Source organism: Rhea americana, unplaced genomic scaffold (assembly GCF_003343005.1).
Source record: "Rhea americana isolate MKP2758 unplaced genomic scaffold, rheAme1 scaffold_252, whole genome shotgun sequence".
Taxonomy (NCBI): domain Eukaryota; kingdom Metazoa; phylum Chordata; class Aves; order Rheiformes; family Rheidae; genus Rhea; species Rhea americana.
The window spans coordinates 324,346-350,482 of NW_028186371.1; the positions used below are offsets into that span (position 1 = coordinate 324,346).

The 26,137-nt window shown below is 37.1% G+C and overlaps 1 protein-coding gene across 1 annotated transcript in view; it reads right to left on the bottom strand.

Moving 5' to 3' along the window:
• Window positions 1–26,137, bottom strand: part of CFTR (CF transmembrane conductance regulator) — a 96,552-nt gene that overhangs the window by 7,883 nt on the left and 62,532 nt on the right. The window contains exons 19-24 of the mRNA XM_085307078.1: window positions 24,497–24,647; window positions 23,180–23,407; window positions 20,764–20,864; window positions 11,461–11,703; window positions 8,997–9,152; window positions 599–688 (exon numbers count right to left, since the gene is read on the bottom strand). Of these exons, the coding sequence (XP_085163204.1) occupies window positions 599–688; window positions 8,997–9,152; window positions 11,461–11,703; window positions 20,764–20,864; window positions 23,180–23,407; window positions 24,497–24,647 (969 nt within the window). The remainder of the gene's footprint in view (window positions 1–598; window positions 689–8,996; window positions 9,153–11,460; window positions 11,704–20,763; window positions 20,865–23,179; window positions 23,408–24,496; window positions 24,648–26,137) is intronic.

Here is a 26,137-nt window from a genome sequence, read left to right on the forward strand (position 1 = left end):
ACGCAGTGTCAGAGAGCTCCTTCTCAGCTGGCTCTAGCTTGCCTGGAAAATTACAATAGCTGCAAAATACTTTGATGAAAGATTTTTCTAAACGGAATACTAGTATTTCCTATTGCAGTAACATCAGTCTTCTTTCTAGGACAGGCCAGACACACATTTTTAGTTTTTTTCTGGCATCCAAAATTTTTACTAGTCATCTTTACACGTTTTGATTGAAAAATGCCTTACAATGATTTCAAATAGTGGACAACGCATTAGAATGACAAAAGATTATAGGACTTTTTTTCTGTATCAATTTCCTCCACTTCTCCAGAATCATCCAGCAGAGCCAAATATAAGATCTCACCTTTGCAAAATCACTGTATAAAGAACTCAAACTGTGTTGTATGAAAGTTTATCAATGTTCTTTTCTAACTTCGACAAAGGCAAYCTTTTATTAGGCAATCAGGAAATGTGGTTTATAGCTTAGCATTATTTTTTCTCAGCATTTTATTTCTAAGGCTTTGTATAAATTTAACATAAAACAACCGTCTGACCTACACTGTGCTCTGCTCAAGTGTTTGACTAGAGGAATACAAATAACACTGAATAATTTTACCTCCTCTGCAACTTTCCATATTTCTTCATCATTCCATTGCCCATAAGGATCCAAGTTCTTCCGAAAAGACCCAGAAAATATGAACACTTTCTATGAGAAGAAAAACGCACAGATATAGATAGATAGACTGATACACATTAAACATTTTGTAAGCCACTACAAATTGTAAAGCATACAGGAAAAAGACTAGCCCTCTGCAATACCAGATAGAGCTTAATGAAGATTTATAAAAACTTTGGAAAACATTGTTCCAAAAAAAGTGATTTTAAAAAAGCTGATGTTCAGCTTTTGGCAATCTTCTCACTAAAAAATTAGCCAAACTTACCTGAAAAACATTAAAAATCCCATTTCAGTAGTTTGTAGAACAGAAAGATTTTCTTCATTTCCATTTTGCAGGGTTGTGTTTTTGTTTTTTTGTTTTTTTTTTTTTTTTTTTTTTTGATTCTATATTAAGTGAAACACATTCAAACAAAAAATGATCACTAACCCAAAAATTGTGTTCCCACAATTGTGTTTTGTGGTAAAAAAACCTTCTGAATATTTGTCTGTATTCAAGGACACTATCTTTTTTTTTTTTTTTAACTGATGATTTTTTTCTAATTCATTGTAGTAACATATACATAAGCATCATTTTGTTACTTTACATTTCACCATTTTCCAATCCTATCTCAAAAGACATTCTCTCTATTTCATATCACTGAGATTTGACATAGCATGAACTGATTCATGAGTGTAGCAGCAGCAATAAGAGGCTGATGCCACCACTGTCTGGGCTCTTTCTCTGCTACATCATGTGCTTTCTTTTTGTCAAAAAAAGATGAAAACGATGCACATTTCYCAACATGGAGAGTGCGCTCTTCTCCCATTAAAATTTGGGATTGAGTTCTGCTTTTTCCACCCATTTAGGCAAGACAGATTTAAAGGAACATCTATTAGAAACACATTTTGTAGCCTGCAAAGCTGTGACTCAGACAAAATTAAATATTTGTTTAATCTCTTTTTACAGGGGGTAGGTGTGTCAGGTTCTGGTGGAAATTAGGTTCTTGAAGTGACACTGAGATTGCACAACATTTTTTATGAGAAGAAACTAATATGTTGTCTTCTATGCTGCTAAGTACACCTGCTGATTATAGCAGGATTGCTCTCAAAGAATGTAAGTACCTTATTGGGAAATATTACCATTTGCATGTTCTTTCCTTGTACATACCGAACAAATATTAAGTAGTGRGGAAATATTTGAGACAATTATTTTATTCTCTTTTGTCTCTTTTGTCTTCCTAAAGAATGTATTTATTTAGAGAAAACACAGGTTGGAAGCACGATGATTTAGAGCCACTTAATTTCTTGCAGAAATTAAACTGAAGTCTCGGTAGTCAAATGTTACTGAAAACAGCAAGGGATAGCTGTACTAACAGAAAGAGTTGAGAGAATATACTTAGTAATACTTTCCCATAGTTTAGCCAGTCTACACAACTTCCATCTGACCTAACCTGGGAACCTGACATTCTTTCATCAGATTTCAGAGCAATTTATACACACATTTGCATGATTATGATTAATTATAATTTTTAATGTGGCAGATTAAAATACATTATATTATTTAATTTACCTAATGAACAGATGTAAACCATTCCCAATATCTCATTTGGTCTAAAGAGAAGGAAGTACCTCGTTCAAGAGGTCAGAGGAGAAAAACAAATGCAATATGCTACTGTACAGTCTCTAGAGTCACTTCAATGAGGTACCTAACGCAATAGACCAAGAAAGCTGCAGCGGAGGTGCAGTACCCACAGGTAGGTGTGGTTAAAATACTTTTAGTAGATACTAGGGAAAAAAGTGAGCAGATTCCTTCATTTATAATCATTACTGTTAATAACAACAAATGCTTCACTGAAGTATAGCACATTCCCATGCCTTACTTTGGTTAGTTTAAATGAGTGTGACAACATATTTGCAACAGGATTAGATTCTTACAAGTAATGGGTGCGGTAAAAATAATACTGCTGCAGAAAGTGTCAGACATGGGCTTGTTCACACTTTGTGCACCATACTTTTAACTAATGGAATAGGTATTTTCATTTCTCAGTGGTAAAGTACAGTTAACTGAACAAACCAGTTTTAAAGAAGATAGGGTTGAATAACATTCCTGATGCAGTGCAGCAGGGAGAGAAATAAAGGGAACTACGTTTTTCAGAAACTGCTGTTATTCCTAATAATTGTGCTTTCAAGAAGTAGGACACTAAAAGCCAGGCATTCCCGAAAGTACATTTTTTTTAATAAGGTAAATACTTCATTGTCCTGACTTCTGGTGCTTTTCTACCCATTTGAACACCTCCTCCAGCTCTTTAGAAACCACATAGGGCTTACCTGAGTAAATATCATGCTAGTCACACAGGCAGTTTAGAGCCCACTTACAAAGAAACAGGAAAAAGCAGAAATTTCCGTAAGTGCTATAAGTTTAAAATGAAAAAAAATTAAAGTGAAGCCCATGGATTTATGTGTTGCTTATAAATATGGAAGAAATAGAAATAAGGAACAAGGTGGAAGGGGGCTGAACAACTGAGGAGACTGGCAGTAAACRTGAAACCATTTCCAACTTGGTCAAATTCGCCTAGGATAGATACTGGAGGGGATCATGTAACAAGTAGTTTCTCAGATCTGGCATCCAACTACAAATATATATGAGCAAAACACTTAGGATTACAAATTCTGTCATTATGTTCTGCTCACCCAAATACTGTAAATCAATCCGTCTCAAGGGCACTAATCCCCAGCCAGAGCCTCTATATATTGGTTACAATGTTGAGTGCACCCAGCACGCGGAGAAAAGCTCCCTAAGTGATTGAAGCGATACGGGGAGGCACCCAGACCCTCAYGGACCTAAGCCCATGCAGACAAAAGAGTAAAGGACAAGACTGAAGACAAGAGGCTGCTAAGGAGTGGGAAGATCCTGGCTGGGAGCAGTCGCAGTTGCATCTAAAGACAACCCTTGCAGTTCCTCAGACGGACCCATGGGGCAGGCCGGCTCACTCTGCTCTTTCTGCAAACCCTTCCTTGTTCACAGAGGCCCCAGGGCTGGGAGAAAATGCAACATCAGCAGAACTATGACACCAGCTACGCACAAAATGAAGTTAGATTAGAGCAGGATGACCTCTGTGTTGCCTTCTCCTTTTCACAGATGTTATAGCAACATATCAACAGGAAAGAAAATGGACTAGCTATCTGAATGCTTTATTATTAACTGCAGAGGTAGAGGTTCTGTTTCAGTGAGTGTCTTTTGGTGACTATATTGATATTAAAATTATTTACTGTCAAGAATAGGAACATGGGAGCAATGAAGACTTTTTGCAAGTCATCTGGGACAGTTCTGTAAGGTTCAAGTTCTCCTGAAGATGTAAAAAGCCACTATCTTTCAAAGAGCTCTCTGGGAAGTTCATGTGCTATGCTCCTGGTAACTCTAAATCCATTATGCAGGAAACTATATATTGCCCTAAATGAGCATGTGGAGTTTTTATTGATCTCCACAGGTGCTCTGCACATGGATCWGGGGCAGCAGATGGTCCCAGGTACAGTGATGCTCACTCGTCTTGATTCCCCTGCAGGAATTCAGCCTCTGCAAGGCCCTCTCTGCACACTCTCTGAGGAGTTGAGCTTTCCAGCAGGCTGCATTTTACAGAAGCGCCTTGGAATGCTGCATAACAGACATTCCTGTGACCTCTGAAAGTAAACAGTCCTGAAGAAAACGAGAGACAGCGAAATCATGCTAGCTATAGATAGACAGATAGATAGACCTAGTTAACAAAATGAGGTGGCTACTGAAAAATTACAAAGATAAAAGTTGTGAAATTTCACTTTTTTTTTTTTTTTTTTTTTTTTTTTTTTTTTTTTTTTTTTTTTTTTTTTTTTTGTTAGCTGGCGTTCCTACAAGCTACATTTGTCTTATTCTCCATGCTAAGCTTGCTTTTTAAATCTATTCGGAGCATTTAAATGTAGAAAATGTTGTGAAATCTGTCAGGATGATTAAATGTCTACAGTTGAATAACACTACCATGCCTGATATGCTCAAGAAAACATCTGAAGTCACCCCTTCCTTTATCCTGACAGTGCAGTAATGCCAGTGCACTACCTTATAGGTCTCAGTTTCCTTCTCTTTTATTTTAACGGCAAATTGGCCCAACATCTATTTTTCTTTCAAAGACAAATTTCTGAAGGTTTAACTCCATTAAATGTTTCAACACATAATCTCTTTGACCAGTAGGCAAAAGAGCTTCAGCACAGGTCCTCACTGAGCACTCTGAAAATGTAGTGCTGGCTAAAGAAACATCAGAAAGGACTGCCCAGAAAAAAAGGGGAGATGGGCTATGATCATACTTCAAACAGCCTGCTATTGCTGAGTTACTGCTTTATGTTAGAATTACAAACATCCTGTGGAAGCAACGCTGCGGTTAGGGCCTGCGTTTAACCAGTGTTTGATGAGGTATAGGAAGGAACTTCCTTGTGGGTGCTACAGGAAACATATTTTATATAATTTACCAGTTCATGGCACTGTAATGCACTGACAGATAGATTTGATATAGCAAATGAAACAGAATTTTGCCATGGCTTTGGCTCAGTGTGATTCCTGAACACCCCAGCATGGTCTGCATAAAGCAGATTACAATACATACTGGTGTTTGAATGCTATTTGTACACAGGCACACAGCACTGACGTCCCCACCTACAGAAAACACTTTTTTTTCTTTTTTAAATTGCAACATTTAAGGATAAGGGAGAGGACAAGATTGGAAAGTTTTCAGGAGGAAGCATGTCTCAAAGAACTACCTCCATTTTCTTTTTGTTACCTAAGCTCTCTCTCAAGATTGTGAATATCTATGTGTTGTTATAGGCTAGCCTCCCAGGAAAGTAAAGGCAACTTTTTTTTTTTTTTTTTTTTTTTTTGAATTCTGAAGCTGTAGGTGAACAGCAGAGAACAAAAGGCTCTCTTTGTTCTGCCAGGAAAGGCTGGGTGGTATATGTAATTTCTCTTCCCTGAGGGGAAAGTGCTGGTGAAAACTTCATTTCATTCTGAATGTGGGAACTTCTGAGGCATAATGTGCAGTTCTTTGGCAAGAGTTTAGGACAGAAGCTGCAAATGCAAACTGAAGTCTGCAAACAGCCTAGAAATTCCAGTGACTTTAAGAGAATAGAGGACTGGGATTTTCTAGCATTGATCTATCTATTATGGACTACCAAAATGAACCAAATGTGTAATTTTAACAACAGGTAGCCAATGCATCTCAGCAGAGGGACAAGTTACCCTGCTCGTATAATAAATCTCTCTCACATTTTGCTGTTGGCTGCAGAACCATGTTTTCTGTATACCTTTAGTGATTCTGTAGCAAGCATTCAGCTAAGAATTATTAATCATATTTTTTCATTGTGACATTGAAGCTACTTCTTTTGAAGCATATGTGCCTTCACTATCATTTTGTCTTATCCATGTGGTAGATCTTCACATAATCCTAGAAGGTACCTCCTTGGTGTACCTCCTATTTTTACCTATACAGTACTCATCTCGACAACATGCTGACAATTAACTGAAGCTTCTAAGAGCTACTGAAATTCATGAAGCAAATAATAATAGTGATCACAGGATAGAGAAATGATTGGAATAAATTACCATCTATGCAATTTTACCCCAGCACTCTGGTTCCTTGGCTTCTTCCTTAACCTCTTGCCAGTGTGGAAATACAACCTTTGAGCTGCCCATTTTCAGACTACTGAACTAAAAGCTTGATCCTCTGGCAGCACAAAAGTTGATTTCTTTTGGTGAGAATTTCCTCAGCCCATGCATGCCCAGGGACAGCTGGAGGAGGAAAGCAGAAACACTGCAGGAAAACCACATCACAGCAGAAGACAGGGCTAAGAGCAAAGGAGCTGCAGACAGAAGGGAGCAAGTTTGAAAACAAACTGGAAAGAAAGAGATTTAAGGGTGACTATGGGAGAGACAGGTAAGCCTCTTTCTATTAGGAAGGGCTTGGCTATATAACAATACCAGGAAAATTTCCTAATGGGGACAGAGCTTATATTGGCAAAAGCATCCTTCAACAAACGGTGTAACATACCTGTTCTTCAAATATCTTTGCCAATATAGATGCAGCTGTATTTGCAATTTGTTGCACAGCTATCTTGATCTGAAGGGGTGACTTTTTTTCATGCTTGCAACCAACAGAGTTATGTTGACAGAACTGATTCAGAAATAATAAACAAATCAAAGTTTACAGGAATAGATAGACATGAAGCTGAAGAGAGTAGGAAAAGGTGACAGATCAGCTATCAAAGGGCAGCTTGCCAAGCAAGCATTGGATCAGTAGGCAGAATATGATCAAATCAACTAGACTGTCAAAAGAACTCAGACAGGAAATGAATCCAGTGAACTCACTACTGCATTCTTGGCTCCCTTTTCTTGGGGGTGTAACTTGGCAGTAAGGAGAGGGGTTGTTCTAGTAGGGTCAAAGTGCTTACAAATTCCTGCCTTCGAAGGAATTTCAGAGCACAATTGCAGAGAGGAGAGATACGTAGCCTCTGCATATTTACTTTAAATAAATGTTATTCAGGCTGCTGAGGGATATTATTTTGGAAATGAAAGCAGTCACAACACAAAACTTTATTATCAGATCACAGGAAGAAAAATCAAATTTTGAGTCCCACTTGCTTTTGCAAAATCAAAGCCATTGTGCTTCTAGCAAGAGCTTTTCAGCACTGTTTTTAACAGCTAAAAAACTCAAGAAAATACCATCAGGAACAGTTTAGTTAGAGTAAAATTCCACCTCCATTACACTGAAATAGATCAAGCATCTTCATTTTAGAGGCCCCACTACAGTTACTCTGGTTTGTTGTAAATTCTGCTGATACACAGCAGAATTTAGCCTACATAAAGTAGAAGGTGAAAATGAAGAAACATCTATGTTATACTATGATAGTTAAGGAGAAGAAAATCACTATTTTGAAAATGAAAACCTGACAGCACGTTTCTAAGACAGTGGACTGTTTGGGAACAAACCTGTATGCACAGAAAGCAGCTAACATCTCCTTTTTTGGGGGGATAGTTTTGGGGGAAAATACAGTAATGGCCTGACAGCTGATAGTGCTGGCCAAAAAACTGGCCAGCTAGGGTGACTGAGGAATAAACCACACTTAGCTTCTGAGGCTAGTGGCCACCCCTCAAAAAAGGATAAGAGTGGCACAAACTGCACGTCCTCCTGCAGTGTGGATGGCTGATCTGCAATTGGTGACGGTCTGCCACTGACATCATATCTTGTCGGTAAAATTGCATTTTACCGTACTTTAATTCTACCACAGTCACAGGACTTTTAAAGGAGTGAATGTAGTTATGAAAGTATGTATATGTAAAGTAACTGCAAACTACACAATGTATAGCTTTCAAAGAAGGATATCGGACAATATAACATGTTGCTCCTGTGTCAGTGTTATTGGAAAGGAATGACAGCTTTTAATGACAAAGATACAAAACATGGCATTAAAAATTATGCAGTTGATTCCATAAGCTTTCATTCCTACTGTTACAATTGGCAATCACTTTTTAGTGTTATTGTATGCTAATTTGGGGGACAGATACTCTACTGGTATGACTAATGTAGGAGACTGCTTCAGTGGCTGAGGCACTAGCAGGGGACTTAGAAGCCCCAGGTTCAATTGTTTGCTCTCCTCAGATTGCATTTCTTGTTCTGGTCATTTAAGAATATCTGATTCACAGATACACATATGAGTATCTGCTTTTTTTTTTTTTTTCCTCTCTCTCTCCCAATTTCCATCTCTAAATGGTGTTACTCCCCATGTATTAAGAGTGCTGTAAGCATAAATAACATGAACTGCTCCCTTAGACGTGCACCATGACAGAATAATGAGAGGTGACCGATAAAAAAGTGAGGCTTTCAGGTTGCTGATCATCTAATGATGCAGTAAAATAAGAGAAAGGCAGTAGTTCAGCTGCTGGCCTGACAAGGAGAATAGGCAGTATATAGAATTTACCTGTTAACCGTAAGATGTTATTTATGGCTTTCGGAAACAGTAGGTTAGAACACCTCTGATTGCTTGTCTAGAGGCAAAAGGATAAGGAGGCTACGAATACTTTCATTTGAGTGTGCTGCACCTTCCCAGTTCTAGAAGAGTTCTTTTGTATGAAAGTGGCAGAGAAAGTCTCAAAAGGTAAAGTTCAGGGCAAACAATCACATTCTTCCACTCCTTTTTTTCACAAAATCTTTACCTTTTGTTTCTGTTTCTCAGCTTTAAACAACTAACTTTAAGCTTATCAGTAACTGTGTGCATATGTATATTCAACAAGGTAAAATAAAGGCACACAATCGCCTTTTTGCTGCCAGTGCAATATTCTCATTACCTGAGGAATTACTCCAAATGCCTTTCTCCATTGCTGCACACTGACTGTGTTCCATGAGACTCCGTCAATCTGGATATCCCCTTCTGTATTCAGCAATCTTAAAAAGGCGAAGAGTAAAGTGCTTTTCCCTGAACCAGTTCTTCCTAAAAGGCCCACCTGCAATGCAAATTAATAAAAGCAAACCCTTATTACTGTGCACATATTAACCACAGACCAAGGCGGCAGTCCTTAGATCTTAGCAGTGAAGAGCTATCCAAATGGATCTCAACAGGATAGTGTATGTCATTCATTTGGGAATAATAAAGGCCTACAGCAGGGGTTGAAGGAAACATTCGGTCAGACTCTTCTTTGTTTTGTTAGTGCAAATTCTAAGAATTAACCAATAAAAAAATATTTTACTCTATGTTTTGCTGAAGGACAGAAATTTGCTTATATATTACTTTGTAATGGATTAGCCTAGCTCTCTGCACCTCTCTTCCCCCTCCCCCCTTTTTTTTGCTGTGAAGTCTCTCCTTCAGCAAAAGCACATCCAACTGATAGAAAAAAAGTAGAAGGAAAAGTAGTGTACTTTAATCACACTTACTGACCTACTCAGGTTCCATATGATTCAAAATAGAGGGCCCAACTCTGATCAGACAATGAACTTATACTGGGGTAACTTGGGCCTGGGACAATGGGCTAAGAGCACACTGTGCCTTTGTCCACCCTTGGCCAGCAATGCAAATCCACAACCTGCTCAGCTGGTGCTGCTGAATTGCAAGCTCTGCCCTTCCTTACGTAAAAGGTGGAAAGAAACATAATTTGCCTTTTTTTTCTAAATGTTGCATTTCCCTTGTGGAATTACACTTACCTATCATTCAAACAGGCAACACCTGCGGTAACCACTGACAAATACTGAGATACACTAATGGTTTTTTCAGTAGCATAATTTTACACAGGTAATGCTGTTCCAGCCCAGTTCCACGGGCTGTTTTTGTCAGAGTGACAGTATAAACATGTAAGTGAAGTGTGTGATTCTTCCTGTTGCCAGGAATCCCCTTCTGTAACACTGCCACAGGCCACCAAATGAGAAGGGCAAAAGCCTACATTGTGTTGCACAGACCCTCTCGGTAGGTAAGAGCTCTTCTCTCTCATGATTGGTTAACACTTGCCTTCTTATGGGGAAGAGACAAATCCTCTTCACTTAAACAGTTTGCTCTCCTTCTGGAAACATTACCCGTGAGTACAGGGTTCATTACTGACATTGGATCAAATTTCTAAATCATAATGATTGTAAAAAAGAATCTTTGTTTTAATTGCTCTGCCACCCTCTCCATACAGCACAATAGTATCTTTGATTTCAATACCCCATGGCTTCAACAGATTTTCCAGGAAGTACATGAATCAGACTGCAGTGGCACCATATCTCCGCACTTCYGGAATCACAAGTACCTCTCTTACAAAGGCAGAGCAATTTCAGGGTGGTGCTACAGGAAGTCAGAGACCTCTGCTTTCAAATTTTAATGCTCTCAGGCTTAGCAGATGAAACACCTAGTTCACATAAACCAATATAGATCCATTACAACTGCCACAGACTAGTGCTGTTCAAACTAAGAATGGCCTCATGGCAAAGGAAGGAAATTGTCACTGAACCTGTGTTCTCATCTAGGAGAGAAAGTTAAAATTGCCTTCCTCTTCCTCTGTAAGGCTTCAGCTCAGGAAATCATGTAAATCTTTCATTCCACCCAATGAGGATGATACTTCAGCATGAACAGCAAAGTGTTAATGATGTGTCYAATTGCTATCCTGAAAATAAACTTTTTCCTGACTGTGACCCCAAACATGCATAAAGATTAATTAAAGRTTTGTAAATCTTTTAAAGAATAGAACTATTTATTATTTATTATATAATAATTTGGTATAATGTACAGCACTCATTAAACAGGTGAGACAGAACCTCTACTCCTCTGACCGCTGGAGCTACTGATGCATTACCCTTGGCACATTAGTYTGTATTCTTTTGTGCCCTATTCCACCTGGGTCAGTCTGCCCCTACGATCTGTGTTCACTAGCAAACTTCCCTCTCCACAGGAGAGGAAGGCAGCCAACTGCATGCACAGGAATAGGACTCGGCAAACTGCTGCATATATATTTTATCAGAATATTCTGCTACTCACAACCAGGAAAAGTCCTCAGCATGTTTAGTTATCCTAGAAATTTTAAGACTAGCTACAACTATGCTAGATTTTCATCTTTTTTTTGTTAGCAGCTGATAGTCCTACAGATGAGTTCTTATTAAAAAGAGATATAAAACATTTCTGTTCCATGGATGATTTAGATAATTACTTTGTTTTGCGGCAATTTCATATTTTCATTTACAAAAAACTTAACAAACTCAACCTAATTTTTAGTCAATTAATAGGTTTATAATGACACTTCTAGAATTAATGGAAGTCAGATCAAACACAAGAAGATAGTGTCTCACCCTCTGCCCTGAACTTATTGAAAAGGAAACATTTTCTAATACAGCAGCTCCTCCTTCAATGTATTTGGCTGCAAGGTCCGTCACAGTCATTTGGCCTCCAGATGGCCAGTTCTTCTCTTCTTTTGCATGCTTGTTTTCAATTATAAAGGCATCTGAAAGCTGGTCATCCTTCTGTGGCTTCATGTTTTTCATCTCTTCTGTTGGCATGTCAATGAATTTAAATATTCGGCTGACAGACCGCATCTAAGAATAAACAAACAGTGTTCTAATTGCACGTAATACTTAGCTATTAAAACAAACAATATCAAATTATTCTTAGCCAGAACAGTAAGTCTCTTATCTGTGTAAGTTATACTGTGATATATTTTTCAAAGCTAGGATACTTTTTGTATTAAGCTCTTGATTTTTTCTGTTGTAGTACTAACATTGGCCAAATGTGTTTAAAGATTCCACTTGCTTCTTTTTTCAAACGGACACAATAGGTCTTTTTAGCTTTTCTAATGTATTTTGAAAACTGTAAAAGAATTGCATCTATAAATACAAAATATCATCACAAAAAAAAACAATCTTGGAGGTTGCCCAACATGAAAATTGAATTTTGTTGAGTAATGATTAATTTCCAACAATCAGCAGAATGAGTGGAATTTGAAAGCTGCAAAATCTTAGCATCAAGTATGGAGGAAAAATCATTAGACATTAACATCTGAGTATTTATGAAAAAAATCTATTGTTTTGTACTAAAAAAGTTTAGGAAGCTTCATTACATTTAATTTTATATCTGTAATTATACATATTAGTTGAAGCAATCAAGTATTGTGATTCATGGACTTGAGACAGAAGTTGAAGTGCACTAGCAGCAGTCTCAGTGAACTATCAAATGAACATGGGATTAGAAGAGACTTTCTGGGTCAGTCATATCATATAATCTTTTCATAAATGGATTAAGCACCAATTAATGAATAGCTCCTGAATTAAAGAGCATATCATCTCCTTCATCAGAACTTCGCTGCTCAGGTGGTTAGGAAACAATTTTTTGGTCTATGTACAATTTTGTTCTTGAGCCTTTATTAATTTAAAATTTTAGATAGTTCTTTTCCCTAGCTATTTCYCCCATTCACTCAAGGAGGGCCATCTTAGTTTTATTCAGCCTTCGTTCTCCAGGACTAAAAAAAATCCAAGTTTAAGACTTAACATAAGTTCTTTCTTCTTCAAACATCCCTGTTTSAATTAATATTTGCTGAATGATAAGAATGTCTACAGCATTCTGGATGAAGTTTTAGAGGGACATTGTACAAAGGCATTGATATTTTCCTATCTTTTTTAGGAGTATCTTGATTAACACTCCTAGGGTCATATATTTTTTTCTTCACAGTCCCACTTATAGTAATCTTGTGATCAAGCAGTGATCAGCAAGGTTCCCCTCCTTAATGACCCTTTCTAACTGAGGAGATAGTTACTTACACCAGAAGTTATTCTTAGTGGTTCCTAAGCTTGGTTATTGAATTCTATTTTATATTTATTATTTGAGGTCACCTAATAGTTTTCATCTCTCAGTGTCCTTTAGGCTGACATTGCCCATCAGGTTTGTGTCTTTGGCAGATTTCTTCAACACAATTTTTTTCTTTGTTGGCAGCATTAAAAAAAGATTTAAATGAGATCAGTCAGAAATCTAACCTTTGTTGAGTAGACCCTCTACAGCTTAATATTTACAACTTATTGTCAATCCTTTTTATCCAACTCATTAACTCTATATTTCTTGTAATAATCCTGATCTCCTTCATTTATATAATTTCTAAAAAAAAAAGCCATAGCCAGTGCTTTGATGATGACAGATGAGATCTATATTACTTTTGTCTAGAAAATAATTTATCAACAATTATCAGGTTTGTCTGATACAACCCTAATTTCAGTAAACCTGAGTTTATTCATTCTGTAGGTACTGTCTGACTTTTTCATCAAAATAGTTTCTAAAGACTGTTGCCATCAGACTAACAAGCTGACAGTGCTTTCAGATGATTTCTGATTTCCCCACCTTAACCAAAGTAACATTTRCTCTTCTTATTTTCTGTGCCACCACTGCCAACTCGGTAAGTTTATTTAAAGTTGCTGTTTCCAGATTTCCAGTTTCTCATTCAATTTATTCAGACCTCTGGGATGGAGATTTCTAGTCCCACCCAGTTTGAGTGCATTAGTTACGCCTTAAACTGAAATGCCCAACTGCAGAGCCAAGTTACCTTTGAAAAGAAGACTCTGAATGTGCTAGATGAGCAGATAGTGAGGTGAACTGAAAACCAGCTGAACAGCAGAGGTCAGGAAGTGGTGATCAGTGGTTCTAAGCCTAGGTCTGTAGCTAGTGGTGTTCCCCAAGGGWCAATACTGGGTCCAGTCCTGTTCAACTTATTCATCAATGACCTGGATGAAGGGACAGAGTGCACCCTCAACAAGYTTGCTGATGATATAAAACTGGATGGAGGGGCTGAGACACCAGAGGGCTGTACTGCCATTCAGAGGGACCCTTACAGGCTGGAGAGCTGAGGCAGAGAGAAACCTCAGRAAGTTCAACAAAGGGAAGTGCAGAGTCCTACACCTAGGGAAGAATAATCCCATGCACCAGTTCAGGATGGCAGCTGAACTGGGAAGCAGCTTTGCAGGGAAGAACATGGGAGTCCTGGGGAATGACCTGTTGACTATAAGCCAGCAATGTGCCCTTGTGGCCTAGAAGGCCAATGGCATTCTGGGTTGCATTACGAAGACCACTGACAGCAGGTGGAGGGAGGTGATCCTTCCCCTCTACTCAGCAATGGTGAGGCCACATCTGGAGTGGTGTGTCCAGTTCTGGGCTCCTCAGTATAAGAGAGATAGGGAGCTACTGGAGAGAGTCCGTGAAGCGCTACAAAGATGATAAAGGGACCAGAGCATCTCTCAAATGAYGAAAGGCTGAGAGAGCTGGGAGTGTTTAGCCTAGAGAAGAGGAGACTGATGGGGGATCTTATCAAGATGTATAAATCAAATGCGTATAAAAAGGGAGGATGTAAAAGAGGATGGGGCYAGACTCTTTTCAGTGGTGCCCAGTGATAGAACRCGAGGCAACGGGCACAAATTGAAACACAGGAAGTTCTGTCTGAGCCTAAGGAAAAACATTTTTACTGTGAAGGTGATTGAGTGCTGGAWCAGGTTGCCCAGAGAGGTTGTGGAATCTCCATCCTTGGAGATATTTAAAAAGGACCTGGGCAACTTGCTCTAGAAGAGCCTGCTTGAGTAGGGCAGTTGGACTTGATGATCTTTAAAAGTCCCTTCTAACCTCAACTGTTTGGTGATTCTGTCATTCTGTGATTTTAGGTGGACTGAGTCACTGGTGATACCTGTATCTCTCCACTGACTATACAGGAAGTATACAGAGATCACAGTCCTAACTAACTGAGGTATTTCAAGTACATGCCTACAGCTAGGCTGCTTTCTGCATTTAATTTCCACCTCAAATATTACAAATCCTATTTCCCCCTTCCTTTCAACTCCCCAGGTTAAACATTGTCTTTTTACTGAAAAGAGAGATCATGTATTTATCTAGAATTTGGGCCATTATTTACTGTCTTTCCATTCCATCCTCAGTGCAAAAGAGCTGTACCTCCTCTGTTTCTCACATTACTTCATAACTGAAGAGCCTTGTATTCCTGTCTTTGCAAGTCTAACTCTTGAGAATTTTGTCAGTTCTCACTTCTCTTTATGCTTCTTGACCTCCAAAACACAGCTTGCTTTGGCTAACCTAATCCAGTTTGCAAAGGCTGTCATCTCCTAGTATCTTTTTGGAGAATGTTATTGATCTCAGTAGACCCAGAGTCTCCAAAATTTCCTACTATTTTGTCACAGCTATTCAGGAAACAAATTTCAAAAACTCGCTGAAAGAAGATGCAAACTTCCTCTAAGTTCAGGTYCCTGAGTGTCTTAGTTCATCTAACTTAAATAACTAAATTCTTGATTTTACCAAAATTTGCCTTTTGAAAATAACAAGAGTAAATTATAAGATAATGTAAATTTTTATTGGTCAATGCTTATTTAGGAAAACAAACAAACAAATAAATGTTARTTATTTCATCCAGGAATATCTAGACCTTATTGGCATTTGTGCTCCAGTTGATATTCCCAGTATTGTATCTCTCTTTAATGACATTATGGAAATCCCTTTGTACATCTTTGCCCTTGTTAAACTGGTTTTGTATTCCCTCTGCAAACTAATTCTACCTGATATRTGATGATTCCTTCCAGCTCCTTAATCCAGACTGAAATGTTGTTAGGTGGATTTTCCATGTGGAAGCAAATGCATATAATACAAGGGAATAATGAGATACTTGTTTACATCTCTGAGCATCTTGAAAAAAAAACTGTGACAGAAGTTTTGAAGGGTATGCTAGCACCCAAGCCAATTGGTTTCAATTGCAACCAGTTTGTTGCAATTTCCATCTCAACACTGTGCATGGTGGAAGGGCATGGTCATTATTATGTTGATATATGAATGTCATCTCATTTTGKTGATACAAACAGGAAGTTCTTGGACAAGACTGACAACTTTCTTCCTGTCTGACTGCTTTTTAATAAGTCCCCACAATGAATACCAGGCATTTATTTTAACTGTGTTTGATGCTACTTTTTGTTTTCAGAAATCTTGTCTTTTTGGAAGTACCATAGCTTCAGAAATGAAGGTCTTTCTAGGTTTTTCCAGAGCAGTGAGCTTTTGTACAAGAAGAAAGCCCCTACAAGTGCACAGGGGATCCTACCTTTACGTACTAGCTAAAATCTGCTAGAAAGCCATCTGGTCAAAGGGCCTTGCCTAATAACAGGTAATTTCATCTCTATTTCCCAGGCATCCCCACAGATTGATCAGTCACATCATGTATGCCGACTTTTTAGACAGTGTAATACTTTAAATCAATTAAGCATTATGTTTTCCTGGCTCTGTAATCTGCCTTATGATTTTGATCTGGGCAGAATGACGCCTAAATGTCAGTCACACTTTACAAAGATATCCATTCTTCCTTTTGCAGGAAGAAATCTTCTGTCATTCATAATGACAGGTATAGTGTAGTTGACAGCAAGATTTTTATCTATTATTCCCATCAATTTACCCGCTATATTCACATTTTCTAACTAATGCTTTAGAATAAAGTATATTTACTACTTTCAGCTAAAAATGTCTAGAGCATAATACACTATTTTTAGCCTTGCCTAATTGTATTTTACTAAGATTTTAATAACATTACCAATTTTTTATTTTAGTTCCTTATTTAATATCCCTTAAACTCTTCTTAATGTTGGATGAGAATTAGTAATATAATTATGCAATGTATATTTCCAGAAGTAGAAGAACTAATTCTTTTACAGCTCATCTAATACAATTAATCTCATAAGGTCCCATGTTTTTCTGCTGGAAAGAGAGCAGTTACCCTCTCAAGACCAGCCTCACATAGTATTCAATGGCAATACTGCAAGACAACATCTCCTCGAAAACACACTGCAACTGAGAAATGCTATGAGAGATTGGTCCTATGGCTTATGTTGTAAAAAATCTCTTTGCAGTTAGTCACTGTGAAAACAGGAAATGCAGGAAGAMCATATATTTTTATTGAAATTTCAAATCTTATGAGATACTCTTCTTTCAAAGAAGAGTGCTTATGAGATACTCTTCTTCCAGATTGCAAAAATGTAGTATTTGGTTCATGTGAAACTTATACAGAAATTTCTGCTCTTTCTTATACTGCTTTGCAAGCAAAAAAGGGAGTGTTCTACCAGATTTTTATTGATTCTATTCCCTTCCAGATGACCAACACCTGTTTACAAGAATTGTTATTCTGATGCAGATTATATTCTCAACTATTTAGGGTAGTTATAATTTGTAAATTAAATGTTCTCAGGTTTTCTGCTGACAGTAGTAAAAGATATATTATGATCATTTCCTAGTTAAAGAAAATAATTGAATAGGTTAAATGAGAAATAGCAAGGAAATATAAAAGCATGAAGCCCAACTGTAACAGCACCATTATCTTTCACAACCTTAATGTTTTTCTTTGGTCCTCTCTCCACATGTATTACTTTAATCCTTCAGCATCACTGATGTACAGGGTGGGGCACTGTGAAGTTTTGCAAGAGTGTTTTTAATCTCTCTTATGGGGATTCTTTTTATATCTCCTTACATAAGTAATCTTGGCAACTGCAAAAGTGTGGCAATTTCTTGTTCCTTGATAAAAGGAATTGTCCTTCCCAGTTTAAGTGCTGCTACTGCAGGATACACATCAGTGAAGGAAGAGGTTATAAAGCATTAGAACAGTCCACTGGGACCAGTGCAATGCTTATCTGTGAAGGCAGCACTTACTGGAAAACTTATTTTCTATTTCCTTGTGGAACAAAAGAATTAAAAATATTACAAGATTGCCTAGTGGAATGAGAAAAAGATTGAAAACCAGGTAAAGGGGTATTAGCATAAATGATCAAAGTAAGAAGATAAATCTAGCCTAACTGATAGCTTTAAATAAAACAATGGATAGCTGTCAGAGTGACCACATATGTTTAAAAAAATAGCAGAGCAGATAAAGTATCAACACTGTAGAGAACGAAATGCCAGAACCATTATGGGGTATTTAAAAAGACAATGGGGATTTTTCAGTTAAAGCCAAATAAAGTTCAGCAGAATTTGCTACAGAGAAAAGAATATCTGCGTATGCAGAAACTAAATCCTACCTGGAAATCCCCAGACTGCTTCAGTGAGTATGCTAGCATCACAGAAGGCTCAAGAAGGAGATAGGAATATATCAAATTTGCCACCTGACTATCTGTTTGGCTAATATTTTTTCTAGTACATGCTTTCCTTCTTCATATCATCCTGTTTCCTTATTCTCCTACCTTCCTGTCCTATTGTTGCACTTATTTCACTAATATCCCCTATCTTTCATATCTTATAAAACAGCTAAGTATGAGCTGAACGTTATATGCCAGTTTCAACAGATGTACCCCTAGCAGTGGGCTTCCTCCRCTTGCAGAAGACCCCAGTTTATCTGACAAGACAAGAACTGTCACAACTACATTATATACTCAGGCATGCCTGTATGCATGGATTCCACACTTGCTCTAGGAAGGGCAACGGTGATGTCATCTAGAGTGGTGTGTACATATCTGTGACTTTCCTCATTCCAGTTCTAGCCAGTCTGGTGTTACGGGGAGTTTCAAAGTATCCCTTGAGAGAAAAAGTGAGTATAATCAAATAGAGTATCTTCAGAGCACTAAATCAGGCACACAGGCAGGCTTTTGCAGGATATCTTGAACCAAATGATTGCAGAAGTCTTTCAATAGGGAAGTGCTAAATGTAGAGAGTAGAAAGAGTAGGAAATAATACATCTGCATCACCCAGTGAAGTAATTTCATTATCCTGAAGCTATGATGCCATTATTATTTGCTTGCGCACAGAAAAAGCTTTTGAATGTCAGGAAAACAATCCTGCCAGGAACATCTTTTAGCTTGGCATCTGGGACACCTAAAAATACAAAGGTGGAAGTAATCCACTGATGAAAGAAGTCCAGAGTATCCAGCTATAAACTGATGCACTTCAGAAGACTGTCATTAACAGAGCCAGTGCTCCAGTGCAGTATTATTTTTTTAATAGAGAAAAGTGCTTACAAACCTCTAAAGCAATTTGAGACTTTTTTCCCGCAGGGGAGGGGGTGTTACTTCCCAATTGTAACTAACAGATGACATTTTAATGTAAGTGCATTTTAAGAAAGTGGAAGCTTTTTACTAAAACTCTAGTGTATCAAACACCCTCTGAATGTCATATTTTCCATTGCCTTTGTGAAAAACGTTCAGTTTGGATTAAGCAGTATAATATGTGAATATGACTCTCATACAAATTTTTATGTTTAGAATGATCACATTATGACTTGTAAGGCTAAGATAAAGTCCACAAATGAGAGTTGACTGGATGTTGTTGTCACTTTATGCCTTATCAATGACATACTTCATATCAGTCAAAGAACTGCAGTTCTGCATGTTTTGCATCCCCTTTACAAAGTGCTTATCCTTCAAGACGTGCTGTTCTAGTAAGCAGAGAAAGAATCATCATAAAACAATTGGTGGATAGGGAAAAAATGTGTCCCTGAATAGTAGTCAGTTTTCTGGACTATCACCCATACATGTAAACAAAAGATTAGATATTGCAAGTGGTTAATTCCCAATTTTGGGGCTCTTAAGGATTTCCTTCAGGATAAGGGTAGTTGAATCATTTATTTAAAAAATATATGGTTAGCTGGTGAATATTCTGTCACCATATTCTCCAATTTCTTTTTAAACAACAACTCATTTCAGTAAATCAGGATCTAATAGTCTCTAAGATCTGCTCTAAGAGCTATTTGTTTTCCAATGCTCATGCTGAAATGGTTGACTGGAGAAGCTAACTTAGGATTCAGAGATGGTATGGCTGGATGTGGAAGATCTACTCATAAAACATTTTTCTTAGATGTAATTGTTTTACATGACTCCTGCATTTTGTGATAAGAATGGCATCCAAAATGAATCCTACAATGCCTAAAGTGTAAGAAAGAAGTAGCTAGTATACTTCAAAATAATACATCAAACTTTCTTTCATACATTTAAGCTGAAACATGATGAAAACTACAAGAAGAAATCTATTCTTCCATAAGGTTCTTGTCTGCTTTTCCAATCTCAACAGATAATGATGAATCAATCTTGCAGAATATTCTGTCTGAAAGCCCACAGTCAAACTAAATAACTAAATAAACATATTAAAAAGGTGTGCTAGTACAATTTCAAAGTCCTATTTTAGAAGTTATTTTATATTTCAGAGGTTACTTTACACAAAACCAAAAGAGACCCCCAAGGAAGTGTAGGAAAGATTTTTAAATCACTACTGATTTTGCATGGAAGGAGCTCTCATACCTCTATTATGATTTGCTGTGTAAAGCCCCAAAATAGATCAAGAAATATCTGGATAAATATGTAACTATAACAAAACAAATCCAAGCCTTTTATAAGCTTTTCCATCACTAGTACACATGCAGTTGGAAACCTCACATGACTTCCCCTGTTCCAATCCAAGAGAACTTTTGATCACAGAAAAATTCATTTTCTGCAGCAGCAAAGCCTGCAGGTTGCTGTGAGATGTGTAGGGGGAACTTTTATGACATGTCTAGTTCATATGAAGATATGTCAAGTCTAAGAATAACTCATAAAGCACCCATTATCAACAAAATAAGGCAATTCTTCAAAACAAGCAGAGCATAGTACAGCACATTTTATGCTTACCAGACTGTCCACATCTATGCTTGAGTTTACTGTCCATTGCAAGGTTCCCATGATGTTCATGGCTAAAGTAAGAATAATGCCAGCCTTACTTGGTCCATCACCTGTGGAGAGAAAAACACATTCTATTTATACTCAGATAGACATCAGAAAATTAGACTGTGTATCGTAAGATATATATTCAAATAAAAGCCTCTCTCTTCTTGCATTTCATAACAGAAACATGAACTGCATGATTATATAAATGAGTGAGCTTAATCATTTGGGACTAGATTTACTAAAAACTCAATCTTGCTTTGGTGGAGGGAGAAATTAAATCTTGGTACCCTAGTTGTGAATAGAATTGAGCCTTCAAAATTGTGATTTTTAATTGTGATTTAGCACTGGAACAGGTTGCCCAGAGAGGCTGTGGAGTCTCCTCCTCTGGAGATATTCAAAGCCCGCCTGGATGCAAYCCTGTCTAACACGTTCTAGGTGACCCTGCTTGAGCAGGGAGGTTGGACTAGATGATCTTAAGAGGTCCCTCCCAACCTTACCAATTCTGTGATGCTATGATTTCAATTTCCTCTGTCCACCACATGTGAATCTATAAAGTGACTCCTGTATGCCAACCTCATATTGAAAGAAGGAAAGGGTTTCTTCAAATAAAACACCTCTTCTAACAACTTTAAAATTCAAACTACTTGATTCAGTTTACATTTTCATGTCATGGCCAAATAGAGGACACATTCTCTTACTGTTTCACAAAGATGCAGATATAATTCTTTTGCTCTTTTGCTTAATTCATTTTCTTCAGCATGCATGGGATTCTCCTGTATCTTTATGAATTCATATGAAACAATACAAGCATTATAAACTACAGCACAGTTGTTTTTTTTTAATATGAATACTGTTAAATGGAATAGAGAATTTAAAACAAATACTCTTCTATGATTTCTTTGTTTCTTCGATGGTTTCCTTCAACAAACTGGCATTTATTTTGCTAATAGACACCTTATCAAACTAATTATAGAACTAAATAATAAAAGCAAATCTTTCCTCCTGAAAGCTAACCAATTAAGAAAATTGATTTAGTGTTCCTCCAAGTACTAATTACCTGTAATAGCGAAATTAACAATGGTGACAGCTTTTCACAAATAAAACATCCAGGAAAAAAAATGCAAGAAACAGCCAATTTTACTTAAAAACAACAAAAAATGAAACAAACAAACAAAAACCTTCTAAGTCCACAAGGTAAGAAATGAAAAGGAGGGAAATATTGTTTTCCTATGAGTATTATGTTAAAAGCCTCCTGGATAACAGAAGTACTGTAGGTAAGTATTTTCAGATAGAGGTATTTGTATGTTTTCTTTTTTTTAAGAGCAGGAAGAGCTCCTTATAAGGGAAATAGAGGATAAAATTTCATACACAATCAAATATTTGATGAAATGTACACTTTAATATTAATTATTTTTCAACACTGAAGTATGATCAAATGAGATCTGAATAATATTAGAAGCAAAAACGTCATTCAAAAAACCAGCAAATTTTTGTTCATCCATTATCATAGTCCAGATTTCATCCAGATCCTGCATATTAGATTCTGTGTAAAACTTGGGAGAGGGAGAATAATGCTTAAGAATCAGAATCAAAAAATATTCATCACAAAATCTTATTGAATATATTATAAGTTATTTATAACTCAATCTGTTGAGTTTTTCTACAGAACTCAATTATTTCAACATCTAGAAAGAAAAAGAAGCAGAGAGCTTTTGGAGCGTTCACCTCCTATTCTCTGCTTGTTAGTCTGGCTAAGCCTGGTCATCCAGGGGCAGCATAAGATACGCAGCCTTTCTCATTGGTGTACTGGCTTTACTAGGACTGGTGAGCTATTTTTAAAGGCTATTTTGAGTTGCAAAATTTCACATCAGATCACAGATCAGTGGGTTGGGAATTAGAAAACTGGATGACTATTTCGGCCATTGATGTGGCCTTAAAAGATAATAAAACTTTCCATGTCTTACTCAGCCATTTGAAAAATGAGAACAACGTACCTCTACTTACCCAAAGCTTTGAGCTATTCAGATGATAATCCCCTATCCAAACTTTTCAGTACACTAACACAGTTACGTTAATATGGTTTATATACCACAAGCTTACTTTTGCAGGAAAGACAGTCAAGAGAAGGAAAGTTGTGGCTTCTCAAATATGTTGATATTATTTTCAAATCAATCCCCTCAATTAGTCTTCTACAAGACTAGAATAGTGGTTTTATTTCTATTTTAATTAATTTATATTTACTATTATATGACATACTTAAATCACTGACTCCTATGTTTGCTATATTGTACAACACTTTATTCCCCTCAGAAGTTTCTAAACCTGAGCTGTTAAAGGGAAGCAAAACTTCCATTTTACTATTCCAGTAAAGTTAATGTACCTGTAGTTATGATAGAGATGAATGTCACAGCAATAAAGAAAACTACAAAAATAATTTCTATCCTCATCTGGAACCAACGCAGTGTTGACAGGTAGAGGAACCAGTTTGCTGTATGTAGGTTCAGGGCTTTGTGAAATAAGGTTTCAAAATATGGCTGTCGCCCAAAAGCTCGCAGTGTCCACAGCCCTTTTAAGCTTGTAACAAGATGAGTGAATATTGGACTCCGAGCTGTAAAGTATTTAAATCAAAAATATTATAAACATGCATAAGCAAATACCTGTGGTATAACACAAATACACAGCCTTATAATTATTGGCATTGGTTTAACTTCTGCACACTGTTGGAGTACATGACTGAAATAATCCTAGCACAAGATACACAATAACAGTGTTTGCCTGAATGGGTTGAAATTCCATTCAGCATGGAAATTCCATTCAGACAGTAGGTGATCACTTTAATTCTTCACAGTTAGCATGTTACTTGTGGAAACTCCTCATCTGCTTAGCATGTGACAAGGAAAAGAATGAATTCCTAATATTCTGAGAACTCCACTGAGCAAAGTATTTTATCACAGATAGAGCACTCTTAGTGGCTTTGGACTCCACTGTACTGACAAAATAATTTTAAGTAGATCTTGCATTACATTAAAAGTGGTAAACCAATGCTGGATCCCCATGAACATCAAATAAATTTAGATTTAGATCTTAAGAACTTTAAAATTACGCTCTAAGTAAAAGAGGTGATCATCAGTGTTTAAGATTCATGACCGACTGGCTGAGGATCTGCCAGTTTATTGAAAAGTCAGACCAGAGTGGCTGATCTGCAAAAGCATACTTCAAATTCAATTGGATTTTCCATCTTATTTGGAATATGTTAATTTTTTGACAGGTAGAGAGGAAGGAAATTTATTCAAATAACTTTTTTTGAAATGAGATTTCTTTGTAATCAAAATGGAAACTGATAGCCGTTCTAAATTTTTCACATAAAGAAACAAACTTGTGGGGCACGTACCAAGTCTGACCACAATTTTTCAAGTTTATTCTCATGAAAACTGCATGTCAGGACTTTATTTGTTTTCAGCTGCACTAGCGATAATGCCCAACTTTTTGAATAGGTCTTCTCCATTGCACTTTGGTAGCAGACCACTCAGTATTGGCTGGATCAGTAACAGTATTGTTTTTTAAGAGATCCGTGTGTTCTGCTCCCAGAGACAAAGGACACTTTGCAAGAGAAAAGGCAAAGAAGAGGTGGAAGGGTGAATCACTTCTCAATTGATTTGTTGTGGATTTAGAAGTCTACCAATTTTGCTGCTCATACCTTCAGATTCCAGTTGTTTCAGCTGCTGAGAAGTGTGGAGGAAGTATGCCCTTAACAGAATAAAGGCTCCTATCACAGGCACTGATGCCAGGAAGATGTAGGGTTCTAATATTGAGACTACTGTTATAGCGCCAATCACAATGAGTATTAACTGCAGAATGAAAGAAAAATACTATTGATATAGTAAACTTGTCATTTTATAGATTAGAGATTGGTGATGAATCTCTTTCCTGTGGCAATTATGTATTGTTTAAAAAAAAATATAAAGTGCTAACCTAACTAGGATTTGCAGCTGAGAACAAACCTCCATGGGAAGATCATGAATAACTGAGACCAGATCCATAACTTACAGGAATGGCTGCCATATTTTCTAATACGAGGAAGAAGTTTTCCCTATTACAACTAGTATTATAGGCTTCAATGAAAAAATGGCAGCTAGGCACTCACTTTCCAGTTAAAATTGTATGTAACATGCTTTCCATCTCTATAGCCATGTACCAAACCTAGTGGTGCTGTCCTTGTCTTGTCTGGACTGAGGTGTGCTAGCTAGCCTGAAACTAGGTGTCAGTCTCCTGCAGATTCTGGGCCAAKCAGTAGATCATTCTGAGGGGCAGAAAAAAAATGGGAGATTGCACATCACCAGTTCTTCAAGGAACTATAATTTACAAATGAGACTAGCACTCCTAGTAGGTGTTCACTCATCAGATCACAGGAGATAAGTCCTGAAAGGACTTGTGGCAGAAGAAATTTTTAGGAGAAAAAAAAAGCTGTTTTATAGTCACAGAAGTTGAAACAAAACCATTCAAGGTTTAAGCTATTTAAACCAGCCAGAACCTACAGCCATTACCATAAGACTTCATCCTCGGTAGCTATAGACAGTTTTAGACAAATCAGGCCTTGGTCTTTACTTCAGAAGTGCCTTAAGCACTTAGTCTGTTTCTGTCTCATACTTAAATCTGATGAAGATCAAATAGATCAGTGTATGCAGAATAGCAAAGCTCTGCTTTGTACCAGTGTCACCTTTCACACTGAAAAACTATTTCAAAATAAAAATTCATCAGCTGCAATTGCAAATAGACAACCAGGAAGAAACTTGCTGTTGGTGCTTTTACTATCATTTTTACATGATTTCAAGGAAAGATTTATATCCAATATTCCAAGTCCAATGTCTTTCACCAACATAACTGTGTTCCAGGTTTCTATCTTTCATTTTCCTTAGAATCTAATCAACACAATGGTAACACTAAAGTTTATGAAAAAATCTACTGTATCAACTGAGCTAGTCAAAAAATTTCTATAATTGTTTTTCCATTTTTTAAAAAAAGAAGGCTGACACAAAAGGGTTATAATTGTGTAGGCTGTATAGAACTGGTCTGCAGCAATGTAGGCATGGATTTGTGTTTGCTCATTATTTCAAAATGCTGAATTTAGTACCTCTTATATCTGTAATTGTTAAGAAGAAAATGAGCTATTCAAATGATATTTAGCCAAATTATACAGCTCACAGGTTACTTGAGCTCATACAGTCACACAGCGACTGATTTAATTCCTGTTTCCATCATTTACTCCATGATGCCACCATGATGCCATATTGTTTTCACTACTGCTCCAACAGTTACTTCAATAAAAAGTTGAAATGTG